At 46.7% G+C, this 15,035-nt stretch overlaps 2 protein-coding genes across 5 annotated transcripts in view; both read right to left on the reverse strand.

Moving 5' to 3' along the window:
- Nucleotides 1–4,972: 4,972 nt before the first annotated feature.
- Nucleotides 4,973–12,216, reverse strand: LOC133494627 (mucin-17-like). 4 transcript variants are annotated; one of them, XM_061808619.1, is made up of 9 exons: nt 12,038–12,214; nt 10,257–10,357; nt 8,179–8,224; nt 7,468–7,610; nt 6,768–6,992; nt 6,468–6,683; nt 6,231–6,392; nt 5,623–6,105; nt 4,973–5,150 (listed from the first exon to the last, which is right to left on the reverse strand). In XM_061808619.1, exons 4-8 carry the CDS (start codon nt 7,573–7,575, stop codon nt 5,623–5,625), a joined length of 1,194 nt encoding a protein of 397 aa, XP_061664603.1. In that variant the 5' UTR covers nt 7,576–7,610; nt 8,179–8,224; nt 10,257–10,357; nt 12,038–12,214; the 3' UTR covers nt 4,973–5,150. The 4 variants fall into 4 exon arrangements, with proteins under 4 accessions (XP_061664603.1, XP_061664605.1, XP_061664606.1 ...); XM_061808621.1 differs by lacking the exon at nt 8,179–8,224 and having other exon boundaries at nt 12,038–12,216; XM_061808622.1 differs by lacking the exon at nt 12,038–12,214 and having other exon boundaries at nt 6,846–6,992; nt 10,257–10,467.
- A 1,069-nt stretch (nt 12,217–13,285) lies between these two features.
- Nucleotides 13,286–15,035, reverse strand: part of LOC133494939 (WD repeat- and FYVE domain-containing protein 4-like) — a 20,502-nt gene continuing 18,752 nt past the window's right edge. Inside the window, exons 29-30 of the mRNA XM_061809246.1 lie at nt 13,598–13,951; nt 13,286–13,537 (exon numbers count right to left, since the gene is read on the reverse strand). Of these exons, the coding sequence (XP_061665230.1) occupies nt 13,286–13,537; nt 13,598–13,951 (606 nt within the window). The remainder of the gene's footprint in view (nt 13,538–13,597; nt 13,952–15,035) is intronic.

Below are 15,035 nucleotides of genomic sequence, written 5' to 3' on the forward strand. Positions count from 1 at the left end.
GTGCGTTGTGGGTGCGGGGTCCGGCCGGCACGGTCGTGCCCAGTTCCGGCCGGAGGAGGACAGCTGCATCAGACGGGGCGTCTCGGTCGTGCCGTAGTCTGGACCCACAAACGGGAGGACGGCGAACCGCGTGCGAGCGGCGGGAGGGCGCGCGGCGGGGGCTGTCGAGCACCCCTCCGCTGACGCCTCCCACCTCCGCGGACGCCGCCTCGACCGTCGTGGATCCGAGGTCGAACCCGCAGGCTGGGGGAACCGTCCACCCGAACACCGGCGGAAGCCGGCCGGCAGGGGCCCCCCAAAGGCGGGTCACGAGTGCCAATCGGTCAGTGAGAATGTGCTGCGGTGCGTTGTGGGTGCGGGGTCCGGCCGGCACGGTCGTGCCCAGTTCCGGCCGGAGGAGGAGGAGAGCCGCGTCAGACGCGGCTTCTCCGTCGTGCCGTAATCTGGACCCACAAACGGGAGGACGGCGAACCGCGTGCGAGCGGCGGGAGGGCGCGCGGCGGGGGCTGTCGAGCACCCCTCCGCTGACGCCTCCCACCTCCGCGGACGCCGCCTCGACCGTCGTGGATCCGAGGTCGAACCCGCAGGCTGGGGGAACCGTCCACCCGAACACCGGCGGAAGCCGGCCGGCAGGGGCCCCCCAAAGGCGGGTCACGAGTGCCAATCGGTCAGTGAGAATGTGCTGTGGTGCAGGTCCGGCCGTCTCGGTCGTGCCACGGGTGGGTTAGGGTCCTCTCTCTCAACCCCTCCCCGTGTCCGACATTGGGCGTTCATCGTCGGACACACTTTTGCGTGTCACCCGGCCTCCCGCTCCAGAGGCCGGCGTAACCAGTCCCGTGAAAAAGTTAAAGTTCGACATCCATCATGGGGGGGTGTCTCACACCGCCCTCCCCGTGTCCGACATTGGGCGTTCATCGTCGGACACACCGTTGCGCGTCACCCGGCCTCCCCCTCCAGAGGCCGGCGTAACCAGTCCCGTGAGAAAGTTAAAGTTCGACATCCATCATGGGGGGGTGTCTCACACCGCCCTCCCCGTGTCCGACATTGGGCGTTCATCGGGGGAGTGCGCCTTATAATCCGGTGTGCCTAATATATGAAAAAATGTCGGCTTTTGAGAAAGTTAAAGGTTTTAGGTGTTCCCGATGAGGCTTCCGAAAGAGGAAGCAGCCCTGTGTCCAGAGGTAACCTTTAAATAACTGGAATTACAGTCATCAAACATCTTTTAAAAAGAAAACGTTCTTCTGCAAACACGCTAATGTTTGCGACTTGGGTTAATAAGTACTCTTAACCCGAGTGCTGTAATCCAGGGTCAAAAGCAAACAGTGGTCCTCAACCCTGGTCCTCGAGAGCCACAGCCCTGCATGTTTTTGATGTTACCCTGCTTCAGCACGTCTGATTATCATGAGCAATCATCATCTGCTTGTCATCAAGGTCTGCGCAATTCTCTTGATGACACAGCTACATGTAGCATCGTGTGCTAAAGCAGGGTAGCATCTAAAACATGCAGGGCCGCAGCTCTTGAGAACCAGGGTTGATGAACACTGGGTACTTTTGACCCCGCAAGACGATGGCTAAAGCAATGGGCAGAATAGAAATGTTAAACACAGGACAATGAAAGTGTTCCTGCTGATTTCAGGTGTTACTTCAGTATATCACTTGGCCAGAAACAGAAAATGGAAGTGATGAAGATGACGACTGCTCAAGTGAAACCAAATCCCGGATTTCAGGATATCTGCGACACTTCACTGCAAACTGTAAGTGTACCAGTGTCAGATTTAGAGGTTTTCAAGTACTTTAAAATGAGGCATCGTGAGAGGAATGTGTTTTGTCTTGGTAGTTTGCACGTGTAACTCACAAGTAAGTTTCAATCTTCGCTCCAGATTCAATCTAACAATGGGGTCTGCATATTCCTGTTTGTATGTACTCCCTGACTGCCTTAGCTGTATCACAGCAGGTGGATTTTAATAAAATGGAAAACTGTCTTGCACATTTCCATTCGCCTTAAAACGTTTCACGTATACTAATTTAACAAGTAAATGTTCTGGTTGTGTGGTAAATAAAAATGACATTTTGGTTGTATTGTCCTTTGGTTCTCTTTCAAAGCTACACCACCTGAGCTAAAAGAGCTTGTGAAATTCTGGACTGGATGAGAAAATTTCAAAAATTCAGCACGTCTGTCTGTGGAAATTGTGCAAAGCAAGCATCCCGCAGCAGCCACCTGTTAGGAAACTTTGAGAATCCCATGTCACTACAAGGACTACAAGTCTTTTTAAAGATGATTTTGTATTTCCTCTTGCCAAACTGGCTTTGGTTTCCTGTGAATCAACCTACTTGTTGAAAACATGTTTATGCTTTTTTATTAGGCAATTGCAATGTTAACATTTTTTTATGAGGAAAAAGCTGCGTTACAATGAAACAGTTATGTGTTGTTGAGATTTAGAGAAATAAAAGTGTATGTTTCTCAGATCACAAGTTCTTCAGATATGGTTTAATGTTGAACTCATTTACACAAGACAAGTAACATGACAATGTTCAGAGGAGTTATTGCCATTACACTGCACTGATTCAGTTAATGGCAGTTCAAAATATGCCATTGAAATTTGTTTTCACGAAACATTTGATTGTTAGTGTGAACATAACTTTGTAGTGCATTTGAAAATATAATACAAAAGCCAAACTAACAATGTATTCTGATTCTTCTAATGTACGATGAATTGGAAGTTCTAAAAAATGGACGTAAATTTCACAGCCAAAAGACTGGGATGTGGCTCTGGGGTTGACTGCATCGCTTAAAGCTGACATTTGTTCATCAGTCAATTGCAAATTGGAGTTCGGCACTGTGACACTTGACACATCCTGCAGAGGAAGCCCGCTGTCTTCCCATTCGATGTCTGCAATCTGTACACCCTGTAAAACACAAGGAAGGGTGGAAGAGAACTCATAATTTAATTTGTCATAATATTGTAGGTTGCTATTTTATAAATGAGGTGAATAAAATCAATGCAATTGTACCATTAAAATGTATCTCTGTCAAGGAACTGTTATGATTCAGGAGTTGGGTGATGGTTACGACCAAGAACCCAGAGCTGGTTAGGAGTCGTGTTGCTTTCAGTTCGTAGTGGATGAACGTCCTAGCCATTGTGGAAAGTATCCAGATCATCCTGCAGCCGTGGAAGGAAGACATAATGGCAACAGAAGAGGTGTGCAACATTTGAAATGTTGAGGTACCCCCTTCAAGGTAGTGAAGCACATCGTAATAAATGCATGTCACAGCTGCCCACAGGTCTCTCCACAGTTGCTCAATCCTTCAATTACAGAGTAATAAAGAAATAGTTAAAATGCCCTTTGAATCTCATTATGTTAAAGATCACAAAAAGCTTGTGTTACTTTTGACTTTAAAAAACATCAGATATTCTAAACTTTTAATAGCAACAAACTTTTGATTGTGAACACTCTTTCCAGATATCAAGCTGCTGCTTCCTGTCCCACGAACCATAAACAAAACCTCGTTTTCCACTCCTTGATCAGCACATACCCTAAAAACAACGTATGCGATGGATTTGTCTTTTTTTCCTTTCAGTTTGTCCCATTAGAGGTCGCCACAGCGTGTCATCTTTTTCCATCCGAGCCTACCTCGTGCATCTTCCTCTCTAACCCCAACTGCCCTCATGTCTTCCCTCACCACATCCATAAACCTTCTCTTTGGTCTTCCTCTCGCTCTTTTGCCCGGCAGCTCCATCCTCAGGACCCTTCTACCAATATACTCACTCTGTCGCCTCTGGACATGTCCAAACCATCGAAGTCTGCTCTCTCGAACCTTGTCTCCAAAACATCCAACTTTGGCTGTCCCTCTAATGTGCTCATTTCTCATCCTATCCAAATTTCTCACTCATCGCGAGAACCTCAACATCTTCATTTCTGCCACCTCCAGTGACTCAAATGATGGCTCAACTTGGCATGATAAATACTTCTTGGGAATTTGAGAATGAGAAGAATAATTCCTACCTGAAATGAAGTGATTGCTACACAGGTGTGTGTATTTGGTTGGGCACCATCCATCACGTTTAATTGCCGAAATCACCGATCTTTTCTGGTCTTTTCAGCTGGTATTCTATAGAATGATCTCTTTGAAGATCTGTCTCGTCTGTTACGACAACCAACAGCAGAACAGGTCTCGGGCATTGTGAATATTCTCCTCCGGTTAAATGTCTCCCACAATGTCGAGCAGCTCCGTTCGACCGGCAATATGGCGCAGTGAAAATGGTGACGTCATGTGCACTAGCTCGATTGAGGCTCAAACGCATAGGCTTGAATTGTGTACATTGTTATTTTTGTTTTCTTTGTTTGTAGTTATTCTTCACAAAAATCGGCTACAAAATGCCAGATAGTGGATGTTTTCTGTTTTCGGTGAAACGTATCTACAACCAATGGGGTCAGAACCGGAAGCACTGCAGACGTGGCAAACGCTGACTGGTTGTCACTTTTCCAGCTGGGGAATTTCGATAATAGTTTCCAATTTAGAGATGTTTCTAGGTGAAATCTGCGAATAATTTTGGCATTAAAAGAAACACTGTCATCTACTAACTTTTAATGCGTGCTCCCATTCCTATTTTTTTCGACAAAGTCCTCCTTTACGTAGTTTCCTTGCCTCCACGAGTGAGTGCATTTTTAGTCCAATTAGTAGTTGTATTCATCAGTGTTTGAATAATTTTTCATCAATGTTTGATTTTGAGGCAAAAAAAACAGCTATGACAGGAAGTGACGTGACAAACCAGGAACTAAATGAGAAGTGTGGGAAAAACGACAACAAATGTGGTCCATAAACAGGCAATGACTTTTAATCGTGATGTGAGGAACAAAACAGAAAGTCAGTCAAAAATCCACTAAGTGTGCCAAATTAACAGTGACATCATAAAGATTCCAAAATTAAGTGTTTACCCGACATGATTAGACACCAAGTGATGTCATTTAACAGAAAGTGACCCTCAACCTTAGTGAGCTAAACAATCCAGGAAGTGAAGAGGGAGTGCGGTAAACTTAACGTTATTATGCCAGATCTCAAGGGTTTACTCATCTTGGCTGGTACGTGAATGTGTACACTTAGAACTGTGTCTTGTTCAGTCAGCAGCCACCCCGTGGTCGTCAAAGATCTGTAAAAGCGGACACACATTTCCATAGCTTAGGCATCGTTGTGCTCACTTCAAGTAATGTCATAACCACTGACAATCAAATGATGATCAAACATGAGCCTCAGTTTGTCAAAAACAACGGGAACAACAGGAAACATTGCTCGAGTGTTAGGTAGGTTAGTCCTATCCCACCCACCCAATAATGTTAGGGTTAAGATAAAGGTCCTTCAGAATGTGTTTCTGCAGAAGAGGAGGTGCGTGTTTCTCTTCTTCGCTCTGATGGACACAGCCACGTGGATAGACAAGTCTTTTTCAGACTTCACACGAATGGAACTCGGACAGCACGGATCGCGTGTTGCAAATTTGGTCGGTTGGAGTCACGACCCGCCTTCCGGGAGGGTTACGGACATCGCTTACAGTCGGACTGGTGAGCCTAGCCCTCGGATAAAGGCACCACACTCAACCGAGGTGAGGTGAGAGGCACTGGACTCACCTAAAGTGAAGTGACAGTTGCTGGACTGGACCCGGATGAGCTGACAGTCACTGGACTCGAGCGAGTCAAGGCGAGACTTTGCGGACTTGAGGAGAGACTCGACCAGCCCGAGTAAATGGAGGAGGGACTTGTTGTACTTGAGCAAGGTAAGGTGTCATCCACCGGACTCGACGGAGGTGAGGAGACTTCTACCGGACTCAGGCGAGGACAGTTGCCATCCTCTGAACTCGACAGAAATAAGTAGATATCTACCGGACTCGACGAAGTTGAGGAGAGAGCCACCGGAACTGACTGCGGTGCCGTGAGATCCACCGGACTTGACTGAGGTACCGTGACATCCACTGGACTCGATGGAGGTGACTGGAGATCCACCGGACTCGGTGGATTTGCGGCAACGTCCACCGGACTCAACGGACGTGAGCGGACCTCCACCGGACTCTGCGGACGTGAGGTGACAGCCATCATGCCTCTAGGTGAACGGTCCTGTGGAGTCAAGGACAAAGGAAGTGCAGTCACGGACTGAGGTGAGCGAGCTGAGAACCATTGTGTCTCCGCGGAGTCAATGAGAAACACAGTACACTCGACAACTGAGTTGAGGCGACACTCACCGTGCCTCGGGCTGGACGTCTCTCTGCTGCCAAGGTCAAAGGCCTTGCATGTATCGACCCAGATGAGGTCAGACCCATCTGAGGTGAGGTCAGACCCATCCAAGCTGAGGTGCCACCCATCTCAGATGACATGAGAGTCATAGCGCCTCTAGGTGAAGGGTTCTGTGGAGTCAACGATAAAAGCACTCAAGTGATCGACTGATGTGAGCGATTCGACCGAGGCGAGGTGACACTCACTGTGTGTTCTGCCGGAATCATCAGCAGTGGAGGAGGCGTGGCTCTGGTTACTGGACTGGTAGAGGACAAATGCACGACACTTGTGACCTGAGGTGAGCTTACATTCACCAGCTGGCTCAGCGCAGTCAAGGCGAAACACACACGATGCATCGACAGCGATGTATTCCAGGCAAAAGGGTTAAGCAGGTTGCGACCCTCTTCGCCTATCGGCGTACGCTTGTGTGGAGTAAATTACAAAGGCACTTAAGTCATCCTTTCAGGTGACGTGAAACCCAGTGTGCCTCGAGGACCTAGAGCCACCTCGAGTCCAGGTGGAGGCTTCTGCGGAGTAAAGGACAAAGGCACCACTCTCGTCACCCGAGGTGAGCTGACATTCACCTTGTCTTCGGCCGGACAGCTCAGCCGAATGTTGGAGCGAGATGGAGGTGAGTCACCACCCTCCGCGCCTGTACGTGGACGCTTCCGTGGAGGCAAGGCAAAAGGCTCACAAGAGGTGCCACCCTCCGCGCCTATCCGTGGATGGTTCTGTGGAGTAAATGACAAAGACATTCGAGTCATCCTTTGCGATGACACCCAGCGTGCCTCGAGGCCAGGGGTCGAGAACCTTCAACCATAAATGCCAAATCTTTTCACCGTAGAGGACCCATGGCGTCACATATGACTCAGTATAATTAAGGGCCCACTGTATAAACACAACGCACCACAGTTTTTACCCTGAAAGCACGTCTCCCATGTATCCACCTTAGAGTGACGACTGGTGGGGATGCCCCGATTCAAGTTTCCCACCGAGAAGACAAACTGCATCATTTGCGTTGCCTGCCCGACAGAAATGACATGTACAGTATGTTGTTATGAGGGCTCCGCGAGTCATGTGCAACCATCAAAAGAGCAAGATATGGCTCGCCAGCCATAGGTTCCCGACCCCTGCTCTAGGCGGAGTCTGCTGCGGACTCAAGTAGACAGGCACGACACTGGTCACGCCAGGTGTGCTGACATTCACCTTGTCCTCAGCCGGACGGCTCTGCAGAGTCTCGGAACAACTCGGAGGAGAGGCGCCACCCTCCACGCCTCTCGGTGGACCGTTCCGTGGAGTCTCTGGGGAAGTCATTGCAATCGGCAACTGGTTGGAGGTATCCCTTGTCACTACAATGGGATAAAGTAAATAGCGACTGTCAAATTCCACAGTGGAGGCAGAAATAATCGCATGCCACTTCATTGCGTCTAACATTTGTGATGGATGGCAAAGAGTACACAGGATTTAAATGGTCCACATCAGGGGTCTCAATCTCAATTTACTTCGGGACCGCCGGAGGCAGCATCCGGCTGAGGTTGGTGCACATTCGCTCACGGCCAATTTTAATTAGAAATTAAAAACAAAATTAAATCTTCTCAAGCATCTGCTTGAAAAAAAAAAAAAAAGTTAAAGACATAAAGATAAACTAGGAGGTAGTACAGTGGTGCAACTGCTTAGACCGTTGGCCTCACAGTTCTGAAGTCCGGGATTCAAATCCTGGCCCTGCATGTGTGGAGTATGCATGCTGTCCCTGTGCCTGTGTGGGTTTTCTCCGGGCATTCCGGTTTCCTCCCATATCGCCAAAAACATGCATTAATTTGGGACTCTAAATTGACATTTGGTGTGATTGTGAGTGCGACTGTTGTCTGTCTCCATGAGCCTTGCAATTGCCTGGCAACTAGTGAGAGTGTACCCCACCTCTTGCTCCATGATATCTGGGACTGGCACCAGCACCACCGTGACCCTGATGAGGATAAGAAGCTAGGTAAATGATTGAATGAAAGATGAACATAAACAAAGATGCTTGTGTCAACAAGTTGTGTACAAAACTACTAGTAAAACGCTACATGGCAAAGCTGCAGTAATTTTCACTCGGAAAAATATTTCTCTGCTTACATGTGCCCAAGAGCCAAATACCCCACCATGATTGGTTAGCTTTGCACATAACACTAAAAGTGGCATTCATGTAAAAGTCGAAGGCTGCACGAACATTAAACTTTCATATTAAGGTGGAGGCCACAAAATTTGACCACGCGGGCCGCAAATGGCGCGCCAGTTTGAAACCACTCGATCACGGCCCCGCCTGTGTGGAGTTTGCACGTTCTCCCTGTGCCTGCGTGAATTTTCGCTGGCCACTCTGGTTTCCTCCCACAAAACATGCATTAATTGGAAACTCTATATTGCCCTTCGGTATGATTATGATTGCAGCTGTTTCGATGTGCCCTGCAATTGGCTGGCAACCATTTTAGAGTGTACCCTGCTTCCTGCCCGTTGACAGCTGGGATTAGCTCCAGCACTCCTGCGACCCTCGTGAAGAAAAGCGGCAAAGAAAATGGATAGATGGATATATATTTAGTAAGTGTGCTCTCACAACTTTTTAGTCAGGGCTGCTTAATGCGTCGATAGTGAGGCGTGGCAAAAAAAAGTCAGTCAGTGTTCAATCTAAACTGCGCGTGTGCACGATTGTGCACCGTTGTTGCAGTCTCTTTGCAGATATTCCTCGTTGCGTGCAAAAATAATCCAATGCAAATTAAAAGTATAACATACAGCTATTCAGTTTGTGGCATTTTACAATGTGATTCAATGAGTGAGGGATGAGTGGTTGTTACATCCAATGGCACAATTCAGATACGTACTGTAAAAAATAAAAAGAAAACTGGTTTCTTTTTGGCAGCACGCGGAACTTTTTCCTAGTTTACCTTACGCCCGCCCCCCATCCCCACTCTTAAAGACGTACACTCATAATTCCAAATGTTAGAGCACTTACGCAGCCCATCAATGTCCATAACCGCTGCTTTAGTTCGCAACAGTCTGGGCAACGTAGAGAAAAGACGACCAAGACATTCTGCTCATGTTTAATTTCGATATTAATGGCTACTTGGAAAAGAAATGCTTTTGTTTTAAGATGCAATGACTGTTGGAGTATGTGAATAATCAAACAAAAAGTGGTTAAACTGGATGAGATTTTCTCTTTTCGGAGTGGGAAAGTTCAGGTCTGAACCCAAAGTAGAAAATGCAGCATGAGATGGTGTGTAATTTTAAAATTCCACCTTGGCACAGCCTTATCCAGGATGAAAGCACAGACAATATAGTGGACAAAAAGCTAATTCTGCATTTTAAATATACACATATATTTACATATAGTATAATATATCACATAACATTAATAACATAATATTGGGAGCATCATCTCCCCCCTATATATCAATATATATTTTGTATAAGATATCACATAACATTAATAACATAATATTGGGAGAATCATCAATCACCCCCCCCCCCCCCCCGCGAGTGGCTGGCTGCTTGAAAAGTATATTTTGGAGTAAAAAAAATCTGGCCACCCCTGGTTTAGGGCCTAATATGTCCTTCTCAGGATGTGCTCAAGACAAAAAAATAGGCAGGGTTAGGGTAATAACACATTTGAACGACATCCAATATCGAACAAGTGTGCCTTGACAAGCTTTATGCCTCATAAGACCTTCTTAGGACGTGCACAGGAAGAATCAACACGATTACGTAGTTACAAAAGTTTGACAAAAAACACTCAACTGGCCGCAAAGGACTACAGATAATATGTATCAAGGGTGCCGTGACGATATTTATTGCCTAATAAGTCCCCCAACTGCGTGTTAATATGCTAAAAAATCCACACAGGTTAGGCCAATTAGCTCACGAGCTCACGAATGCACTTCAACATCGCAAGACCACTTGTTCCAACGGTTACTCTTTCCTTGTTCAGGATGGCTCGATTAAAAAATCAAAATAGGGTTGCTAACCTGCAGCGATGCTGTTTAGCACACGTGGAGATGTCGTCCCTTTCAAAGCAAACTGCCAAGTGACTGTTGAGCAGCTCCTCTTAACTGTCCACCTTGCCCGCCTGCACGCAAAAGCAGCGGGAGCTTATTTTCAATCCAAGTTCAAAAAGAACAAATCCTACAATTCCAGTCTTCCATTTTAGTGTCAAACCATCTACCGAGCCATTTTACATTGTAATTCCATGTACACTGTGTTTCATATGAACACACTGTTCCCATTTGCAATCCATTTTATGTATATATATATTTTTTTTATCATTTGTAAGTGTTAATAATAAACGTTTCTTAACTAAGAGTCATTTAGACGGTTATTGAATTTAATGTAACACATGAATCTCATGTCTACACTTTTTAATCAGTTAGAAAAAATTTGATCCTTGATTAAAGCCAAGCAAAGCAAAGTATTGATTTTTGTTGCGCATTTAATACACAATGTGGTTTGCATGATAGAAAGTAATTGAAAAGAGATAAATCATTTAAAAGGGGATAAAAACAATTTTATTGACAACAAACAATGAACAGCAATAAAAGGCCATACAGTGCAAAAAAATGTGATTACAAACTGGAAATACTCAAAATTACTCTTCTATGTGTTCTAACTGTACTACTTGATATATGAAAACTTTATTGAAAAAATAAATCATATTTAAACACAGTGCCCTGTGACTAACTGGTGACCAGTTCAGGGTGTAATTTACCTTTCGCGCAAAGCTAGCTCGGATAGGCTCTGGCTCTCTCGTGACCCTTGTGAGGATAAGCGGCTTGGATAATGGATGAATGGATTTTGAAACACTTTGAAACATCAAATCCAATCCATCACACTCTGCCTGCACCAAATTCAGGCCTGTGTACCAGTACACCATCAGCGACTGCTACTTTTTAACGAGTTTCCAACTTTTCATGATTTATACACACATTTAATAACTCTTATAATATTTTGAAAAATATAATATTCAGTTTTGGGTTCTCTATAGGTCAGACCAAATACAAGTTAGCGGGTTATCGTAGCATTTGGGGATTTTAGGCCAAAGTTGCAATAGGAGACTTTAAAAATAACTTTAAATCAGAATATATTATGAAGATGAAAGTAGCAACATCGGAAAGCTAACGCACATCCACATCTGCTGACATTTTTTTTCAGTATATTCAGGCATTTTTAAATGAAATACACATGCAGGCTTGCTCAATGACAACTTGTGCTAGCATCCAAAGACGTACAAACGTAGAAGACAATGAAATGCCTCTTTTGAAAAACAAGGTGTAATAAAAGCAAGCACATCACAAAATAGTTCAACCAGTTTGTCAGATTAAACAGCGCAAGAGCAGAAGAGCTATATTGCAGCGAATAGGTTAGTTTGACCGGAACAGCTTGTTTGCAGCGGAAGAGCTTGGTTGCAGCCAAAGAGCTTCATATCTGCGGAAGAGTTTGGTTACAGTGCAAGAGCTTCATTGCAGCAGAAGAGCTTGTTTGCAGCGGAAGAGGGTTGGTGCATTGTTGGCCAAGTTAGTAGTTTTATTCATCAGTGTTTGAAAATGTCATCTTTTTAGCAAGGAAGTTAAGTGTTTTTGGCGATGGCCAGGCAAAATACCTCAGTTGGACAATGAGTGACATCATAAACCAGGAATCAAACGGGAAGTTTGGTAGTTACTATAGGAAGGGTGTCAACAAGACAGGAATTAACATGGACACGGAGTGAAGAAAAGAAGATAAGTTTTATGTGGCTGTGGATGTCTAAACTTACAACTGTCTCTTTGAGTCAACAGCTTCGCAGCATCCTCAGCTGGTCAAAGATCTGTAAAAGCTGACACATAATCGTCATATGTCCAAAACAACGAGAACAACACAGGAAACATTGCAACAGAGTTAAAGGAGGACTTTGTTTCAAATTCATATGTACAATAAACACTCCAATGTGAAGTAATGTTATGATGGCATATATTTTGGATATTAATTGAAAAAAAAATGAAAAGAAAGAAAGTTTTTCAAATCCAAGCAAAATCTGGATATGTGCCAGCTTTCACAACCAAACCCGGAAGAAACATCCTTGAGCCCGCCCCTGATGTCACCGGTGCTTACCATTACAGACCATTCGTTCTAGCTAAGCCAAGATGCTGACGTGTTGTGCGACAAAACTGAGAAAACGCACCCAAATTTGTCCTCCTTTCACCTCCCGTGGGGTCAACCTGACAGGATAAACCTGTGCCTGCCTACGTACAGCTGTTGCAGCGTCTCGTTGATCAGCTGGGAAATTTGCACGCATCGACCCAGTACTAGTTATTAGCCGCCTAGCTGCAGCCTCGCAGCCTCGTGGCTGCTTAATAACAACATACAACGCTGGCGCAGCTGTAAAGCGTTGGCCTCACAGTTAGGAGGACCCGGGTTCAATCCCCGACCTCCCTGTGTGTGGAGTTTGCATATTATCCCTGTGTCTGTCTTGGGGGTATCCTGTCTCCTGCCATGACATCTGCCTGCATAGGCTCCAGCACTCCGGTGACCTTGTGAGGATGCAGTTCAGAAATGGATGGATGAATGGGGGTTTCAGGTGGGTGCACTTTTGTGTCCAGTTAGTATTTCTTTTAATCAATGTATAGGTTTTTCATCATTTTAACGCTTTTTTAATTTAAATCTTTAATGTTCTGGGAGGCAATGTAATGCTCTTCGACTTATCCAAGTAGACAGAAGAAGGCTGCATGTCTTCTCAAGGTTAACAAAGGATACTTCCACCTCATCCCAGTACTTCCTGGTGTGAAACGGTAGGTATTCGAGTGTGTGCCTAATGTCATCCTGGAGAAAAACTTGCTGTTCTCTGATGGGAAGCCCTGCTATAAGCACTCTTCCACACCAAAGCGCTTCTAGAGTGGTGGCTCCAGTCAGCCGTCCAGGCGGTGTGGAGTCTTTCATGTGGTCCCACGGGAGTTGATGGTTGCGCTTATATATGTCCCCCACCAGGACCTTTATGAGCACGTTCCCGATTACCGCCGGCTAAGCCTCAAGCACTTGGCAAAGCGGCCAGGTCCACAGGTTGTGGGTCTTCTGGGGGTGATCTCGCCTCCAATTCTCCAGTGGCGGCGGGGGGGTCCTTCACACTGGCCGAATTGTACAGCCCCGGTCTGAGAAACCCCCTTTCACGCGTCAGGCTGTAGAAGGCAATCGAGCTGGTTCCGAGGCTGATGCTGAGATTAATGTCATCCGGTGAGAGTGGGTGGCCTAAGAAGAGCTCTTTCCCCCTTTTGGAGAACACCTGACGCAGATCCCGGTGCACGTCCATCTACCTTACTTCCAGATTAGGCTGGAAATTCACCGCCTCGTGCATTCCCAGGTAGGTGAAGAAAGCTCCCCTTATCTCCACCACACGCTGCCTGCACCAAAGCCAGAAGAGGAGGTGTGTATTCTTCTTCTTGGCCATGTGGATCGAAGCGCTTCTCACCAGCTCTTGGTTGGCTATTTTAGTCAGGTCGAAAGGGTCTACGTCCTGCTGGCCGAATTTACACACAAAAGTGACGGCTTTGACATCTGCCCTGGTGTTGGCCTTTTTCATTTCCTCGCCCAAGAGCGTCAGGACAAAGGCCAGGTTCCTTGACCTGCAGTCGCACGTCTTCATCTTCTGGATGGCGGGCCGGCTTAAGTCCTCCTTAGGCAGGTTTCCCACCAACTCCTTGAACTCCCCAACCACGTCATTGAGCACCCACCAGGCAACGGTACGGCAAAAGTGCGCCAACGACAAATTGCCATCAGGCTACTTGATGTTCGTCGGCAGGATCATCACAGTGAGGACGTAGCCGTCGTTCATGTGTGACAGCATGTGTCCCGGGCAATTTTTCAGTGCCAGCTGCTGGACTTGAACAAGATGAGGTGAGAGTCACTGGACTCCCCTGAGGTGAGGTGATATTTTAGTGGACTACGGTGACAGGTGAGGTGACAGATGGTGGACTCGACTCAGGTGAGGTGAAAGGCACTGGACTCAAATGAGGTGAGGTGAGACCCACTAGACTCACCTGAGGTGAGGTGACAGCTGCTGGACTCAAAATAGGTGAGGGGAGAGGCACTGGACTCACTTGAAGTGAGGTGACAGATGGTGGACTCGACTCTGGTGAGGTGATAGGCACTGGACTCAAATGAGGTGAAATGAGAGCCACTAGACTTACCTGAGGTGAGGTGACAGATGGTGGACTTGACTCAGGTGAGGAGACAGCTGCTGGACTTGAACAAGATGAGGTGAGAGTCACTGGACTCCCCTGAGGCGAGGTGATAGTTTAGTGGACTAAGGTGACAGGTGAGGTGACAGATGGTGGACTCGACTCAGGTGAGGTGAAAGGCACTGGACTCAAATGAGGTGAGGTGAGACCCACTAGACTCACCTGAGGTGAGGTGACAGCTGCTGGACTCAAAATAGGTGAGGGGAGAGGCACTGGACTCACTTGAAGTGAGGTGAATGATGGTGGACTCGACTCTGGTGAGGTGATAGGCACTGGACTCAAATGAGGTGAAATGAGAGCCACTAGACTTACCTGAGGTGAGGTGACAGATGGTGGACTTGACTCAGGTGAGGAGACAGCTGCTGGACTTGAACAAGATGAGGTGAGAGTCACTGGACTCCCCTGAGGCGAGGTGATAGTTTAGTGGACTAAGGTGACAGGTGAGGTGACAGATGGTGGACTCGACTCAGGTGAGGTGAAAGGCACTGGACTCAAATGAGGTGAGGTGAGACCCACTAGACTCACCTGAGGTGAGGTGACAGC

Source organism: Syngnathoides biaculeatus, chromosome 21, assembly GCF_019802595.1.
Source record: "Syngnathoides biaculeatus isolate LvHL_M chromosome 21, ASM1980259v1, whole genome shotgun sequence".
Lineage (NCBI taxonomy): Eukaryota > Metazoa > Chordata > Actinopteri > Syngnathiformes > Syngnathidae > Syngnathoides > Syngnathoides biaculeatus.

Excerpts from the sequence above, each read along its gene's own strand:
- LOC133494627 (XM_061808621.1), bottom strand. The coding sequence starts at position 7,575 with ATGACTTCCCCAGAGACTCCACGGAACGGTCCACCGAGAGGCGTGGAG. Across the intron at positions 6,393-6,467 it reads TGATTCCGGCAGAACACACA|AACCCTTCACCTAGAGGCGC; the intron begins GTGAGTGTCACC and ends TTGACTCCACAG. Across the intron at positions 6,106-6,230 it reads GACGTCCAGCCCGAGGCACG|GACCGTTCACCTAGAGGCAT; the intron begins GTGAGTGTCGCC and ends TTGACTCCACAG.